This window comes from Chiloscyllium plagiosum, unplaced genomic scaffold (assembly GCF_037043375.1).
Source record: "Chiloscyllium plagiosum isolate Xiang-an unplaced genomic scaffold, Cpla_swu_hap1 HiC_scaffold_12, whole genome shotgun sequence".
NCBI lineage: Eukaryota > Metazoa > Chordata > Chondrichthyes > Orectolobiformes > Hemiscylliidae > Chiloscyllium > Chiloscyllium plagiosum.
The window spans coordinates 49,960,250-49,978,250 of NW_028270150.1; the positions used below are offsets into that span (position 1 = coordinate 49,960,250).

At 40.2% G+C, this 18,001-nt stretch overlaps 1 protein-coding gene across 4 annotated transcripts in view; it reads right to left on the reverse strand.

Annotated features, from left to right (window-relative positions):
- Positions 1-2,373: 2,373 nt before the first annotated feature.
- mab21l3 (mab-21-like 3) overlaps positions 2,374-18,001 on the reverse strand; it is a 49,779-nt gene continuing 34,151 nt past the window's right edge. For 3 of the 4 annotated variants that reach the window (XM_087992802.1, XM_087992803.1, XM_087992805.1), the window contains 2 exons: positions 4,529-4,723; positions 2,374-3,162 (listed from right to left, as the gene is read on the reverse strand). In XM_087992802.1, coding sequence (XP_087848928.1) covers positions 2,929-3,162; positions 4,529-4,723 — 429 coding nt within the window. In that variant the 3' untranslated portion in view covers positions 2,374-2,928. The remainder of the gene's footprint in view (positions 3,163-4,528; positions 4,724-18,001) is intronic. The other variant, XM_087992804.1, reaches the window with a different exon arrangement.

Below are 18,001 nucleotides of genomic sequence, written 5' to 3' on the forward strand. Positions count from 1 at the left end.
ACTGATGATGGAGCAGTGCTCCAAACATTTGAACTTCCAAATAAACCTGTTGTGTGATTTTTAACTTTATCCACCTCAGTCCAACACCGGCATCTCCACATCATTGTATATTTGGCATCCTTTTATCTAGACTGCTTGTTACCCCCTCTCATAATTTTGACAGGCATGATTTCATTGTCATGAAACCGTGCTAACTTCAGCTTGATTTTATTACATATTTCTAAATTCTCTGCTATTCCATCCTTTATAATAGATTCTAACATCATCCCAATGTTAGGTTAATGACAGACATTGTTAGAGTGAAATTCTAGTACTCCCTAACAGCATTGTGAGCATACCTGCACCATACAATGACTCAAGGTGATTCACCACCAGCTTCCATTAGGGCAATTTTTTTTTGGTTAAATTAGATTCCCTACAGTGTGGAAACAGGCCCTTTGGCCCAACAAGTCCACACCGACCCTCCGAAGAGTAGCCCACCCAGACCCATGCACCTAACATTATGGGCAATTTAGCATGGCCAATTCACCTGCTCTGCACATCTTTGGACTGTGGGAGGAAACCGGAGCACCCGGAGGAAACCCACGCAGACATGGGGAGAATGTGCAAACTCCACACAGACAGTCGCCCAAGGCTGCAATCGAACCTGGGACTCTGGTGCTGTGAGGCAGCAGTGCTAACCACCTTGGGCTGGGAAACAAATGCTGGCCTTGCCAAGCAGGCCCACAGACCATGTAAGATTAAAAATTCTAGGAACATATGATGATGCTTCAAATATAGCATATGTTCAAGATGTTGTATCATGACACAGTAATTATCTTATTGTGACAACATAAACACTTCAACAAATTATTTAGTTCATCCAGCCTCATGAAGAAAGATCTCATGAGTGTACCACACCTCTGTGCAAATCTCATGATCAAAGTTCATCACAGAATACACTGAAGTGTTAATTAGTAGAGTATGTTTTGGTTTTGGTCCAAACAAGCTGTTGGCATTTCATACCATAGAAACCTTTTGAAAACTGGATGACATACTAATTGGCTACAGCTTAACCACGTACTGAAGTAAATCATGGAACTTTCATTCTTTTCTGTTCATGCAGGCTAATTCCAGAATAAATAATAGTAATGGTAGAAAAGTTAAAATTACAAGTTGAGTGAAACTGAATGTTCTCTCACTGCAGAAGTATGCGGATTAGAAACATCTGCCTTTTCACACTGAAAGCTTTTAGTAAATTCTGACACTATCAGCTCTGTTCAAGGATCATAAACCATTTCAAGTTTGCCATAATAGTCTGGAGTGGGTTAAGGTAAGCTTGCAGCTACTCAGCAAGGTTGTTCACTCAATATATCAGTAGTTAAACAAACAATTGTAGAAACAAATTATAAAGTGTCTGTTTATATTAAGGGGAACTTTATTACGACATCACCATATATCCATAAATGTTATTGAGAGATATCCAAACATTTATCTGGATGTGTGTAGCCATAATACCATGGAGGAACCTTGATACCAGCCAGGAAAGTGCAGCTTGTTTTACTGATGCCCTTGCTAAGGGACTCAGTTTCAACCACAATTATCACCAGCACACAGTGGGTGAATAAACAGTCTGCAGGATATACTAACTCATCAAGGTTACTTCAATATATCCTCTTTTCCAGTAATCTTTATTACTAAGAAGGAGATGAAAAACAATGTCATGGGAATAGAATCATACCAGAGATCCCTCCCAATCTCTCTCTATCTTGTCTTGGATAAAGTTTGTACCTCATTGTTGGACAAATATCAGGAATTTTCTACACAACACCATTAAAGGATAACTGTCACCACCAATAAATGCTCAAGGAAAGCAGTTTCCCTTTCTTCTTTGAGTTTCCTAAAGGAACACAAACATTTTGGAAATTTATGTCACTGAAAGAGGTTCTTTGGCCAATTGTGTCTGTGCTGGGGGTAGACTTTGAAAGAGACTGCACATATTCTTTCCTGCCAGGCATTAGTTTATCTAGCCAATTGGGGTAGACAGGTCCCAGGGGATAGCAACCAAGGAGACTAAACACAATCCTGGTCAGAGGATGAGTGTAAGTGATCATTCTGAATCAGAAAACACTTTGTAAAAAGATGATAAAACTACCGCTGAGCACAACTTGTGAGTTGAATTCTGGAACCACGTTATATGACATATAGATTTACAAAGGTTGGATGTTTATGAACCATTGGGCACTTTATCTTTATCCTTAATTGCTGTAGAGGTAGATTTGGTATTTGTTTAGTTTTACTGTCTTTGTGAATTAACTTAGAAGTTGAACTACTAAAGAATTCTAAGCATCCAAGAGGCTTTACTAAGCGAAAGGCTAAAACAAGATGTTCAATATATGTTTTAATAAAGATAAAAGAAATTACCATTAACTTAGTGAGATTTTGCTGAGGTATAATGTGTAATGACATTTGGCTGTCCTTTGTAATTGAACAATTTATTAAACATTAAATAACAGCTACAAGTAACACATATTTAAAATGTGTATCACATGGCAGGAACAAATACAAAATTAATTTGAAAAATGCGATTATTCTTCAAGGCATTAAAATACACAGCAAGAAAAATCTTAAGGTACTTAATCCTTTAAGCACATTATGGGATAGAAGCACTATCAGCAATTTTACTCTATGAGTTCAGAACATGGTCCTTTTAAATTCATTTCTCCCAAATTTTAATGGAGACTACCACTTCCATTAAAATATCAGAAAGAAATCTGGTACAAATATTTGCATGATATTTGTTTACAGTTATTTCCACTCATGTTCTTTCCACAGTATTAATATTAGCTCATAACCCAATTTTCATTCAGGTAAAACATGGGGAGTCTTGAAAAGTTAGTAAGTTTTGGCACATTGGAGCTCACAGTTTATTTAAGGTGTCAGTGGATTTTAGTGGAAGTACACACCAGGATTTATTAAGAAATCATTAATTTTCTGAGATGTAATATCCAGTTCATTTGTGTTAGCATATTTAAGCAGGTTAAAGCTCTTCACAAAGTAATGTCGCAGGTATCTTTGTAGTACACATTTCTGAAGTTTCTTTACCAACCGCAGAAAGCTTTTCTGGAAATTTTTCCAATCTTTAGAGCGTGGATATTTCTCACAGGTCCAAAACAGAAGTGTCTGGAAAAGGGAAAGTAAGCAGTTAGCAATTCATTAATGCAGTTATATTGCTGTGTAGAACCAATGAATGAGATTTCATCACGTTGAACATGGATTGCTGATTTTGTATTCAACCTATTGAAGAACCAATGCTATCTTCAACTATTATCTCCATCAGTTGGCAAAATTATATTAGGTACATCTTCTGGCAACACTAGTGAGATTTTTAATTTGCTTATACACAGGGATCTGAGAGTCCTGAGGTCTGGGTTTTCCCTGACTGTGGAACTTAACAGCATGGGACTTTTGCTCCCCTTTTGGTCCAGTCCCCCAGCCTGCAATTGGGACTGGGGGTAGGGTAGTGGAGGAGTCGACAGAGGGCATAAAAACCTCCAATGGGAGGTTCAATCCACAACACTGGAAATGGGTTAATCACATTCACTCAGCCACTTTAAAACTTCAGGGATAGTATTTATTACTGACTGTCCTGTTAAAAAATAGGCTACAATTATGGACTACATGATCCAATTATTTCATCAATTATTATTTTTCAAGACAGAAAAAATGTAACATTATCCACCTCATATTGTAACAAACATATTGTAGCTTAGCTCAAATATTCTTTGTCAATCAACATAAAGTTAAATCTCACCTTTATTGTACTAAAATTTCCCAGGATGCTTCACAGGGACATTACCAAACAATATTTGACCCTGAGCCACATAAGGAGATATTAAGATGGATGACCAAAAGCATGCTCAAAGAAAGAGATAAGTTCTGAGGAGTGCCTTAGAAGAGAGAAATAGGGAGAGGTGGAAATATAGAATTGAAGATCTTCTGGCTTTGACAGCTGAAGGCACAACAATTAGTGGTGAAGTGATTAAGATAGGACGATGATCAAGAAGCTAGAAGTAATTCCATGTTGACATCTCAGAGGGTTGTAGAGATATGGTAATTCTAAATTGAAGCTCAACTCACAACCAATATAGATCAATGAGCACAGGAGTGATGACTTAAGCATGTACTGTTTATATATTTTGCAGTCATGGCACTATGTTTTTCTCCAATGGTATGAAGAAACTGGATGAAGATTAAAAGGCAATTTGAGATAAATACAGGGTTAATAATTGAATCCTTAGTGTTTGATCCTGATTCAGGCATGATTAAAGATCTGAGGAAACTATCTCATTATGTGATGGCTTTACCATATATTTTTAGCAGTGATTCCAACATTTGCAACTTATCAATAATTAATCTGGAAGCCATAGCGCAGCCTCCCTTTCTTTATAAATCCATGTATCATAAAGTAAAGACTGTGAGAATGTTATAACAATACAATACTAATATTATAAGCAATCTGCCTTGTAAACCCTAGCATATTTCTTACCTGTAGGTGATAGGATGTTATGACTGGTTTATTTCCAGGACACCAATAGTCTTCTTTCAGCTTTCGGATGACCTGTAAACACTTTAGGCGGCAGCCTCCATCTTCATCCATATCCTCTAATAGTTCTCGTTCGGCACGTGTGAATGAAAGCTGCCAGTGGTAATTTGATCTTGCCAATAAATTAAATCCAAAGGACTATCAAGATAGAAAGCATTGGCAAGTGAAAAGAGCAGATCTCTAATATGCTCTAATATGGTTAAATATACTTTGAAGACTTCCTAAACATTTATTATAAAAAGAGGCATATCTGCCAGATCATCATAGTGGCGGTGGGGGGGGTGGGAGAGTTTGCCCTGCTAAAAGATGACTTATGGTTAAGCGGTAGTCCTGTTGCCATTTAAAGGCAGGGTCTGAAACACCATTGTAGTTACTCCATGGGTATTTTCATCCCAAGTTTCAGCTCAAAATTTGTTACATTTCTCCAAACACAAAGACTGTCATAGATCACAACCTCTTACATAATTCATATGTTTTGAATTATTTCTGAAAAAGGATGTTTTGAAATATATTCTTTTGCCGACTGAAAAGGGGTGGCTTATTACGGTTCAATTAATGCAGCTGAAAACAGATCTATTACAAAAAGGACAAGTAACCTAATTTTAAATGATTGAAAAGAAAGGTAAAGTTGCCATCGTCCTGCTTTCTCATTAGAGATAGCGATGGCTGGTGGTGAGTGTAATCTGAGGGTCACTGTGCTTCAGGTAAGAGGTGAGGTGTGAAGGCACAATCTTCATGGTAACCTCAGCTGAAGTGGACAAAGTCCACCCCAGTCCAATACTGTCACCTCCAAATCATGACTATCATCAGCTGAATTGGGAATTGAACCCATGCTGTTCGTGTCACTTTGTATTGCAAATAAGCCATTCAGTCAACTGAACTAACCAACTCTTTTTTTTAGAAAATTAAAAGGACATTTAAAAGGACAGAGTGAACAGCTTTTAAATAAACTTGAAATAAACATGCACTTTAAACCTTTAAAACATTTGCATTACTGTAATAGTGCCAAAAAAATTGTAAAACATTTTATCTCCTCAGAGCTCTGCAAATTAATGCAATTAGTGGAAACTCCCAATGGTGATTTATTATCCAGGATTGGGGGGGGGGGGGGGGGGGGGGGGGTCAGTTTTATAGTAAAAGCTAGCTCCTATTGCAATATTTTCCAAATCAACACAAATCACTGAAACTTCTTTTTAATGAGCATCATTTGAGCTTAAAATTTTGTGACCTTTTGCAGGGATTCTACCACTGTCAGGCAAATTGCACCAAAGTAAAGAATCAACTTAATTAAGTCGAAACCCCACCATGTTGCATTCATTGAAATTAATTATACAATCAATTTCTTAATGCACGATGTGGATCAAAGCATTTGGTTCACAAATAAAGGATTCACCAGGAAAAGCATTATTTAACCTGCGAGATTCCCATCATTCTTCAATTTAACAAATTCTCCATGAACCAATGTTCAACAACATGAGCTATTTCTACGTAAACAAAGACAGGGTTAAGGAATGGACCAAAGTAGAAGCAAGAACCTGAATCAATGCATACAACAGACAAACGCAGCCTTGTTAACCCTGTGAAAACCCCCTTCCCAATATCTGGGGCCTAAAGTCATTGGGAAAATTGGGAGAACTCACAGTCTTATCAAACAACATCCTGATCCTGTTGATAAGGTATGATTCCATAAGTGTGACCTGATAATGCAAAGGCTATGGGCGCCAACAACATTCTAAAAATTGGTCTGAAGACTTCTACTCCAGAACATTGCTGCTTCCCTAGCCAAGTTGTTCCCGTATAGTTACAGCATTTGCATCTACCTAACAATATGTAAACTTGCCCAGGTGTGTACCGCAAAAAGCAGGACAGATCCAACTGAACTAATTACTGCCTCATTAATCTATTCTCACTCATCAGTAAAAAGTGATGGAAAGTGTTTCCAACAGTGCTATCAAGTAGCACCTGCTCGGCAATAACTTGCCCCCAGTTTGGGTTCTGCCAGGGACACTCAGTTCCTAATCCCATTACAGCCTTGGGTCAAACATAAATAAAAGAGCTGAATTCCAGAGCTGAAGTGAGAGTGACTGCTCTGGACACCAAGTGGGGCATCAAGGAATCCTTGCATAAAAAGAATAAATGAGAATCAAGGGGAAATCTCTTCCTGGTTAGAATCATATCTAGTGCAAAGGAAGATGGTTGTGGTTGCTGGAGGTCAGTCATCTCAGCTCCATGATATATCTGCATGAGTTCCTCTGGGTAGTGTTGTAGGCCCAAATATCTTCAGCTGCTTCAAAGATCTTCCCTCCATTGTAAGATTAGAAGTGAAGACGATAGACAGAATGCCAATAATCAACATGAACTGCAGAAATCTTGATATTGACTGTTGTAGAAAAGCTGAGAAATATCAACCAATGAGTCAATTCTTTCTTCCTCAATTTAACAGTCAGGTAACCCAGTCAGAGAGGGAGTTCTGGATCCAATTATTAGTAATTACTATTTGTGATCCACATGATAAAAGTGAAGGATCTAGAATTCAATAACTGTAAGTATCATTAGAATAAAAATACTAATGACAGTAAAAGCACGTTATTTTAGTTGTTACTTTAATTTGAATTTGGATCATGAAATCCAAACGTCTTTGCATTTCTTTAAATGGTCCGTAGCAAAGATTTCCACAGATTTCCTTTGACAACCTCTAGTGGAAATAGGCTACAACTGTAGGAATCTGCTCATTTATTTTACTATTTTTTTCATAAACTTCTTTGAAAAATGAACTACAATTCAACATTAAATAATTTTGACAAGTCAAAATTTGGTATGAATTACAATGGATTGAATCATAGAATCAAAAATTACAGAAGAGCCCCTTCATCCCATCGAGTTTGTCATGCCAAAAATATACTACTATCTGCACTAGGCCCATGGCTTTGGATGTTATGAAGAGTTCTTCCAGGTGCTTTTAAAGGTAGTGAGGTTTCCTGCCTCAACTACTCTCCTAGGCAGGGCATTCTTTTTTCTGGTTGAAAAGGTTTTTCCTTTCACCCCCTCTAAAGTTCCTACTTTTCACTCTAAAATTACACACCCTTTTCATTGACCCTTCAACTAAGGAGAACAGCAGCTTTCTATTTATCCTGTCTATGGCCCTCATTATTTTATATACCTCTATCAGGTCTCCCCTCAACTTTCTCTACTCCAAATCATTCAACCTGAGCCTATCTAGCCTCTCTTCACAGCTAAAATGCTTCATCTCAGGCAACATCCTGTTGAATCTCCTCTGCACCCCCTTCAGTGTAACACATTCTTCCTATAGTTGCGGAACAGAACTGCACACAGTACTCCAACTGTGGCCTAACCAAAGTTCTGTACAGCTCCAACATGACCTCCCTATTCTTATAATCAACATTACCATTGAAAAACAAGCATCTCGTATGCCTTAACTGCCCTATTAACCTGTCCAGTCACCTCCAGGGATCAGTGGAGAAGCACCCCACAATCCCTCTGTATCTCTGAACTTCTTAGCACCTTCCCATTTAATGAGTACTTCTGTGTCTTGTTACTTCTTCCAAAGTGTATCACCTCATATTTATCAGGACTAAGTTCCAATGTGTTACTGATCTGCCCATCTATCCAATCTGTTTATATCGTCCTGTAACCCTACACCTTCCACCTCACTATAAACCACCAGTCTTTGTGTCATCTGTAAATTTACTTATCAATCCCTTCACATTCTCATCTACTTCATTAATGAATATCACAGACAATAAGGGACCCAGCACTAATCCCTATGGTATGCCATGACACACCAGGCTCCAGTCACGCAAACAGCCTTAAACCATCACCCTCTGTCTCCTGTCACCAGGCCAATTTTGAATGGCTTGTTCCTAATGTTACAGCTCCATCAGACACTATTTGGAAGAAATATGTGGCTGAAACTAGGACCATATGGGAGGGTGGAATGCCTAAAACCTGTGTGCGTAAGTTAGAATAATAGATACAATGACTGTGGGATGAATTTTCACTTTTACAGCTGGCGAGTGAGTTTCATGGTGTCCAGTCCTTCATGCTCTGGGGCACATTTCCACTTTTCCCTGCATTAATTAGGCACTCAAGCTGTTCGGCATGTTGCTGAAGACATTCACCCAGGACTTTGCAGTAGCTCTGCTGCTGTTCATGAAGTACAGCTTGCAGTATTGAATACACTCAAGGGCTCACACCCACCTCATGTTCACAACTTACTGACCCTTCCTGCACTTGGTGCTTCCTACTCACTCAGTGGAGACATTGCTCCAGCTGTCCAGCACACACATGACCACTAAATGCTCTGGCATCCACTTCCAACATTCTCAGTCCTTCTTTTTGTCTCATTACAAGTAAATCTGGCCCACCCCTTGAACTGATGTCTCCACAGCACCCTCCCTGATCTAGCTCCTATCCTTGGACTGCTTGCACTTGACCTGCGGGACTCACTGCGACCAACCTCCATTCCCCCAGTGGTGTCATATCTCATGTCTGACACTGACAGTAATCCCTGACAGACCATAGTCCTGCTCCACCTGACTGAGGACCCTTCCCCTTTGACATTTACACATTGCCATTTGCTTGTGCTGTTCACCAGACAAGTTTCTTGAATGTGCAGCACTCAGATGTTCATTTAGCATGGTGTCAAACAATGACGTATCCAGCCCCTGTCTGACTGATAAATTGACTGTTCTGTGTCCCCATTGGCACAAGCCTTCTGCACCTCCATCACTAAAAAGCAATCTAAATCAAAGGCAGCCTGTAACACAGTGCTAAAGTCATTGTATGTTAAGAAAGTAACAAGAAGTAAACTGAAGCTGGCAGCTTCTAAGGAAGTGCTAGTGTGAGCGAGAGCTAAGAAATCAAACTAGGAAAATGAGATCTGTGTGTTCTTGTCAGTGCAAATGCATCCTGTGCAGAAGCATGTGATGCGTGACTGTCCCAGTATGTAAACAGGCCTGGCAGTATCATTCATGTCATAGTTGTCCATCAACTCCAAATTCAAGTGTTGAAAGCCAGATGTTGTACCAGAGTTGGTCACCAGAGCATGTAAACAAGTTTGTAATGTAGTCAGACTGGTGATTTTCCAATATGGAGTCATGGGGATGAAGGGTTGAGGAGGATGCTAATCAAAGTGCATGCAGGGATATTGTTCAGAAGAACCTGATGCACGATGGCTGCAGTTGCCAGGTATCCACACTCTGCTTTATCTGTTGCAAATTTGGCCTGACCAGTTATCCAGTAGAGGAGAGGGGAATTGGAAGTGGGATTATACACAGGGCATTTTGGGGCTTTAATGAGATGCAAATGCATGAGGTTAGTTGGCACTAAAGGCTAAGATTCAGAAGTTGCCATCTTCCGTGAGCCTCCGAATGAAGCACTGGTAGTGTAGCCCGTTTTCTATTTATATGTTTGTGTTTCCTTGATTTGTTGATGTCATTTTATGTGGTGACATAATTTCCTCTGGTGATGTAATGGCTGACACTGTAGGAGCACTGGATGTTGGTAGTTGGGCAATACAGGACACTCATTAATTGTATGTAGACTTGGATATACTTTGTAGCTAAGCAGTCATTCTCTGGTTTCTCATGGTGGCTACGCGATGGTAGGAACTGCAAATTGACATAGGCTGTAAACACAGTGGTCGCTGCCAGAAATACACCAACATGATGTTGTGTACAGTCATGCACCAGCTACACATGTAGGACATGGAACCCTATGCAATTGTGAAACTTCTCCCCACTGAAATGTGGAGCCCTCTGCAACAGGGGTTCAATTGATGGTTTCCTAGGTCATTGGGAGTACTCGGATTCTGGCCAAGATTCCAACCCCCTCCTCTTCCCTCAAAGAAAAGTTGCCTTTCCTGTTATCCAGACACCTACACATGTCCGCTACCTATGATTCAATGAAGCGAACAGAAATACTAGTTTCCAGCCAGAAAGGACTCACTAATGTATCAATTGCTTCCTCCTCCAGCCCCTGCAAAAAGGGTCTCCTCTCTGCTGCCTTTCTTTCAGGCTGAAAGAGGCAGCAGAGTCAATTCCACACCACACACCAGCGTCGTGTTTTCTGCTTTGAGTCCTTCCAGAACTACACCACTCCCTCAAGACTGAAAAAACTCCTATCATTTAATCAATGTACAGTACTCTGTATTTTAACTAACCTGCAACAGGTAAAGAAAATCAAGAACACTTCACTTGAGAGATAAATAGTGCTCCATAAAAATAGTGCTCGTAGGGATGGGGCTCCCTTGTACAAATGTTCAGCTGTGCATGTTTGAGAGCGAGCATTAAGTTAATCTCCGAGATCCAAACTGGCAGATGTCAGAATCTGTGCACTCTTCACGTTGTTTTGGAGCAACCCTTTCCAGCCAGTGACAACCATGGGGCAGACCCGAAGTTGTCAAAAGTGGGCCCTTGCTATTTTTGTTGTCTGCCAGTTCCCTTAGCTCAACGGAGAATTTTGCAAGTTTGGCATTTAAAAAGTACCAATTAAGCTTCGTTGGTTCTAGTGAACAATTAAACAGAACCATAACTCTGACTGGAATTACTTATTTTTAATCAATATAGCTTGTGACGCTATTGCCCCTTTGCACTCCTGAGAGACATCTTGGGACATTTTACATTTAAGGGGACTAATGTAAATTATTGTTCTGGTTGAAGCTAATTTCCTCATCCCCATCTTGCGCTCCATCCTTTTCACAGCTCTTTGCTGTCTGACATATTTCTCCTTCTTCACAGCACTTGGCCTTTAAAAGCTGACTTAGCAATCAGCCCTGTGGCTTAACTTAATGGAGTTGACAGAGCAGCAATGAGTGTCAATGATCTCAATGGTCACAGTATCTTTCATTGTTTACAACTTATCGGTTCAGACAGTCTCTCTAATTTTAATCAATATCTGCCATTCTGGCTGTCCTGTGAATTCAACTCCTCTCCAGCTAGGTTTAACTCAACAGGATTTTTAATATGTACTCGCTGATTTCAAATGACACAAGTAGTGAATACCAATTTGAATTGTTCAAGTCAAGGTTTGGGTTAGACAGTGAAGCATAATGGAATCCATGTACAGAGCAAGGCAGGGAAAAAGATTGAGAGGTATGTACGAATGGGAAAGGACTGAAGGAAAAGGGAATTGAAAGACATGGGCTAGGTAGAACAGATACAGAGGGAGGAAATTAGGGGAGTGAAAACAAAAAAGCTAGAGATGGAGGAGAGGGAGGGAAATAGCAGGAAGTGATGGGGAATAGAGGGAAGGCAGCAAGAGGAGAGGAAGGGATGAGGGCTGTAAAGGGAAAGCGGGCAAAGTGAAGAAAGGAGAGGAAGGGAATAAAGATGGCATATTGAGGAGGAGAATTCAAATCAGTGGGAGTAAATTATCTGAATCAAGGAACAATCAGAACATCCTGGAACTGCAGCAAGTATTGTAAATGGGAGTTGGTGGACTTGCAGTAAGGGAAATTTCAACAGTTTGGGTTTCCTCCCTGTTCAGTTTACAGCTGTTGTATCACCTTAAATGTGACCCCACTGTCATCATTTGGTTACCTAGTGTTATATTTACAGTTCTGAAGAAGTTATATTGAACTTCAAACATTAACTCTGTACCTCTTTCCACAGATACTGCCAGACCTGCTGAGTTTCTCCAGCATTCTGTGTTTATTTACAGAGTCATGGTTGGATGCATGATGCAACATTGCGACTATTTTAATATATATTACCGAGGTCTCATCCCGGTGGCGTACTCAGAAATCTTGATGACTGATGCATGAGTTTATCCTGATTTGAAAATTTTGTACATGTTCTAAAAAATATCTGGCCTATTGGTCTGAGCGCAGGCACTTTTCCATATAAACTGTGAAAAGATTGCAGGTTGGAAAGAGAACATCTTACAATGCTGTTTAGAGTCAGCACAGAAATCAGACACATTTTATCATTGGTTATTTTAGAGAATCTGAATTAATATCCACAGTCATCCCATAAATTGAACAAAACAAATAATGATGACCAGAGATTTCATTAAGGACCTCAGACAGAAAATAAAGAGAGAAAGTGCTGGGGAAATTCAGCAGGTCCGACAGCATCAGTGGAGAGACAAAACTAAGTTAACACTTTGACACCAATATGAATCTACTGCCGTACTTGCTGAGTCCTCCAGGATTTTCTGTTTTTGTTCAGATCTCCAGAATCTGCAGTATTTAACTTTTATCTCAATATGGGTCAGTTGGACGTATATTTGAAATGGGTGTATATAACATGGAGTTAAATCTCTCTCTCTTTCTCTCTCAGGATTTCTTCAGGAAGATTTTACTTATCGGTTGCAGCCCTTTGATAGCTAGCCAGGCCTATCTGTGACAGGCAAATTTCTCCCACAGTGGCTCCAAGTGAAGGCAGAATCACTGCTGGTGACAACTGACTCTGTCCTTCTCCTCCTCCTTTTCCCTATCACGCTGGTTCTTTGCTCAGTTTCAAAGGCATGTGAAGCACTCCAGAATCCTGACCTATGGCCTACACTTCCGACTTGTAATGGTCAGTGTGGCACACAAAGGATGACTTCTTAAGGCAGCCCTTGAAATGTCTGGAAGGGGCCCTTTGTTCTGTCGGGTTGGTTAACTCTTAAAGCAACACAGTCTTGGGTAGGTGACTGCTGTCCATCCAGGCAACATGATCTACTCAATACAACTGAATTTGCAGGATAACGGCTGGTCATTGTTTCCACCACTACAGTATTGATGATGTGGTCATATCAGTGGATCTTGTAGATATTGTGGAGGTAGCACAGGTGGAAGCACACGGGAAGACGTGCACATCAGCAGTACAAGACCCATGACTCAGCACCACATAGAAGGAAAGTAAGGCCTATGGCTTTGCACATAATATTTACTCTGTGTTTCAAGACTGTGGTTGTTTCAAGGCATCCAAATGCATCATTTGCTTTTAACAGCCTATTGCCCACTTGCTTGTCTGTGGTGGCATCAGAGAAAATAATGCTCCCTATTTGGTTAAATTGCCTGAAAGCGTTCAGCTTAGTTCCCCCCAAGGTAATATCTGGCGGCGTATATTATTTTTGGGCTGCAGGGCCTACATCTTCTTTAAAATGATTTTTATTCTTAACAGTTGTGCTGCTTCAGAATGATGTGGTTATGCATGACAGGTCTGACGGACTAGGAGTTAGCAGATTTGACTCACCAATGACATGAAATGTATGGACGAATGGTTCTTTGTGTGGGCCTGAAAATTCCGGAGGTTGAAAAACCTTCCATCAGCCTGGAAGTGAGCATTAACGGCCTTTATAAGATCTTCCAATGGCTGCTGCAACATCAGGCTAAAGAGATTGTGAATAAGGTTAGGGCCACCGTACATCCCTGATGGTTGCAAATGGTGATTCATAAAGGATGTGAGAACATGCTGTTCTATTTGACTTTCTCGGACTGATCAATATGAAATTGTCTTACTATGGTAGGAACCTGGGACAGCATCCAAATTCCATCTTTGCTTACTGTATCAAATACCTTGGTAAGGTCGACAAAAATGAAGAGTTTTGACTTGCTCTTCCCTTGTATTTGTCTGAGTGTAAGTATCATATCTCTCGTGTCTGTGTTGGTTGTGAAACTGCACTGGCTCTGGGTGGGTTTCAATTGTAGTGACAGGCACAAGCCTGTAGGAAGTATTCTTGCCAGGATCTTCTTGGCAACAGAAAGGAGGGTGATCCCTCACTAGTTGTTACAATCCGACTTATCATCTTTAATTCTTGTATAAGGTGGCGATAACAGCATCTGGAAAATCCTGTGCTGTTTCCAGCAGAAAAAAACCCATGGAGCTTGGTACGTAGAATAGGGCCGGCATACTTTCAGGATTCTGATGGAGTTCCATGGGTTTTTAATTACGTTAATTACAAGTGTGAAAAATAAGAGCATTTTAAAATCAAACAACAATAAAGTGACATTGTGTGTATTATTCCTAGGTGAGTAGCAGAATACTGTTGGATATTTTGAGGCTCTAAATGTGGCACTAAACTGCGAAAAATCTGCTTTTAATTCTTAGCAAGACTGCTGATTTAAGCACACTGAGAATTAAAGTTTGCACACTAGTGATTATAAACACTATTAAGGGAACTTAGATGTTAGGAGTAAATTTATTTTTGTAATAACCGTAAACCTAAAAAAGCGAAGACATGCTAAAAATGATAATTAGGCTTTAATATATTGCTTCTGCTGATGCTGTATTCTTATCTCTATTTGCTCCCTCCTTCCATTTTCATTTTGGCCTTTAATTAATGTCTTCCCCACCCAAAGTATTTGAACTAATTTTCCTCTGAACAGGACAAATACAAATGATATTTGGCTCAGAATTTGCTCTAAGAATCAATTTTCAACTAAGCACTAAAAAACTGATAAAAAGATGTTGGAAAACAACACATTAGCATATAACAGATGATGAGTGTACAGGATAATAGAAGATCAGACTCATATAATCAGTCTTTTTATTTGCTCTTGGAAGACAAGATCCATAGTGAAATGTCAGAAAGAATATCTTGTTTGTTTAGGTATAATATTAACCATCTTTTATACATTACGTTTTCTTTCCCACTAAGAGATAATCTATCTCTGAACGCTGAGATTTCATTCATCACTGCAAGACAGGCAACTGTGCGACGTACAAGATCCAATTTGTACATCTCACAGGGATGGTTACAGGATAAATTGTTGTATCACAAGTGAAAGTCAGCAGGTTTACATTATACTTGTGGTTTTTAATTGCTGTGCTCTCTTAAAGCAACTATACTTCAATAAGTATTTAATCCGTTCTAAAGCATTTTAGGACATCCTGATATTGTGAAAAGTGCTATTTAAAATCAAGTTTTACTTTATTTCTTTCTTTATCCTCCTCATCATTCCCGCAGCATATAGCATGGTCAACTAGTCATCCAACTACCTGGTTCAATGAGTCTACCATTGCTATGTTTCCATGGTTACCTTTCCATTCACGGTCAGATCATTTCCAAAGGTGGTCGATCAGGTTCTGCACATTATCTTTAGAAACCTATGCTTGGCCCCCTCCTTTCACTCATCCCACATGTTGCTTTTTGGCAGTAATGTTCACAGCTTCCATATGCACAGTAAATGCAACCAACTCTACTTCCCTTAATTCCCTTTATTAATTCCCTTACTATGCCTCTGTATTATCAGAATGTTTTCTCCAACACCTAAACCTGGATGAGCAACAATTTGCTCTGGCTGAACCATCTTCAGTAGCTCCAGCCACAATTTCCCCCTATTCCTTTGTCACCAATTCCAAACACTCTTGAATCTCCTGGACTCTTGTGCGGTAGTCACTACATAAATCCTTTGTGTAGGCAATGGCTTTTTTTCCCTTGGTCTTGACAGCCAGGATTTTCAAACGTAGAAGGGATAAAGAATCCTTAAAAGTTGTTATTTCTGGTTTGTTGCCCATGCCACGAGGTGAGGAATAGGGGGAGAGAGAGAGAGAGAAGTTGAACACATGGCCACAGGGATGGTGCAAGAGGGAGGTTTTTGGATTCCTGGATAATTGGGGTTCTTTTTGGGGTAGGTGGGACCTCTACAAATAAAATGGTCTTCATCTGAATCAGAGGGGTACCAATATCCTGAGGGGGAAATTTGCTAATGCTCTTCGGGTGGGTTTAAACTAATTCAATAGGGGGATGGGAACTTAAATTGTAGTTTGAGTATATAGGAGGTTGAGAGTAGTGAGGTCAGAAATAAGATTTCAAAGTTGCAAGAGGGCACCAGCAAGCAGGAAGCTGGTTTGAAGTGTCTCTACTTCAATGCCAGGAGCATCCGGAATAAGGTGGGTGAACTTGCAGCATAGATTGGCACCTGGGACTTCGATGTTGTGGCCATTTCAGAGACATGGATAGAGCAGGGATAGGAATGGTAGTTGCAGGTTCTGGGATTTAGATATTTCAGTAAGAACAGAGAAGATGGTAAAAGAAGCGGGGGCTGGCGTTGTTAGTCAAGGGCAGTATTACAGTTGCAGAAAAGACATTTGAGGACTTGTCCACTGAGGTAGTATGGGCTGAGGTTAGAAACAGGAAAGGAGAGGTCACCCTTCTGGGAGTTTTCTATTGGCCTTCGGAATAGTTCCAGAGATGTAGAGGAAAGGATAGCAAAGGTGATTCTCGATGGGAGAGAGAGTGACAGGGTAGTTGTTATGGAGGACATTATCTTTCCAAATAATGGCTGGGAATACTACAGTTCAAGTACTTTAGATGGGTCTTTGTCCAATGTCTGCAGGAGGATTTCCTGATACAGCATGTAGATAAGCCAACAATGGGTGAGGCCACATTAGATTTGGTACTGGGTAATGAATCCAGCCAGGTGTTACATTTGGATGTAGGTGAGCACTTTGGTGATAGTTACCACAATTCGGTTATGTTTACTTTAGTGATGGAAAGGGATATGCATATACCGCAGGGCAAGAGTTATAACTGGGAGAAAGACAATTACAATGTTATTAGACAAGATTTAGGGTGCATACGGTGGGGAAGGAAACTGCAGGGAATGGGCACAATTGAAATGTGAAGCTTATTCAAGGACCAGCTACTGCGGGTCCTTGATAAGTATGTACCTGTCAGGCAGGGAGGAAGTGGTCAAGTGCGGGAGCTGTGGTTTACTAAGGAAGTTGAATCTCTTGTCATGAGAAAGAAGGAGGCTTATGTTAGGATGAGATGTGAATGCTCAGTTAGGGCACTTGACAGTTACAAATTAGCCAGGGAGGACCTAAAGAGAGAGCTAAGATGAGTGAGGAGGGGACATGAGAAGTCATTGGCAGATAGGATCAAGGAAAACCCTAAGGCTTTCCATAGGTAAATCAGGAATGAAAAAATAACTAGAGTAAGATTAAGGCCAATTAAGGACAGTAGTGGGAGGTTGTGCGTGGAGTCAAAGGAGATATAGGAAGCGCTAAATGAATACTTTTCGTCAGTATTCACACTTGAAAAAGACAATGTTGTTGAGGAGAATACTGAGATACAGGCCACTAGACTGGATGGGATTGATGTTCACAAGGAGGTGGTGTTGGAAATTCTGGAAAGTGTGAAGATAAGTCCCCTGCGCCTGATGGGATTTATCCTAGGATTGTCTGGGAAGCCAGGGAGGAGATTGCAGAGTCTATGGCTTTGATCTTCATGTTGCCACTGCCAGAAGACTGGATAATAGTAAATGTTGTTCCTTGTTCAAGAAGGGAAGTGGAGACAACCCTGGTAATTATAGACCAGTGAGCTTTACTTCAGTTGTAGCTAAAGTGTTGGAAAAGGTTATAAGAGATAGGATTTACAATCATCTAGAGAGGAATAAGTTGATTAGGGATAGTCAACATGGTTTTGTGAAAGGGAGGTCGTGCCTCACAAACCTTATTGAGTCCT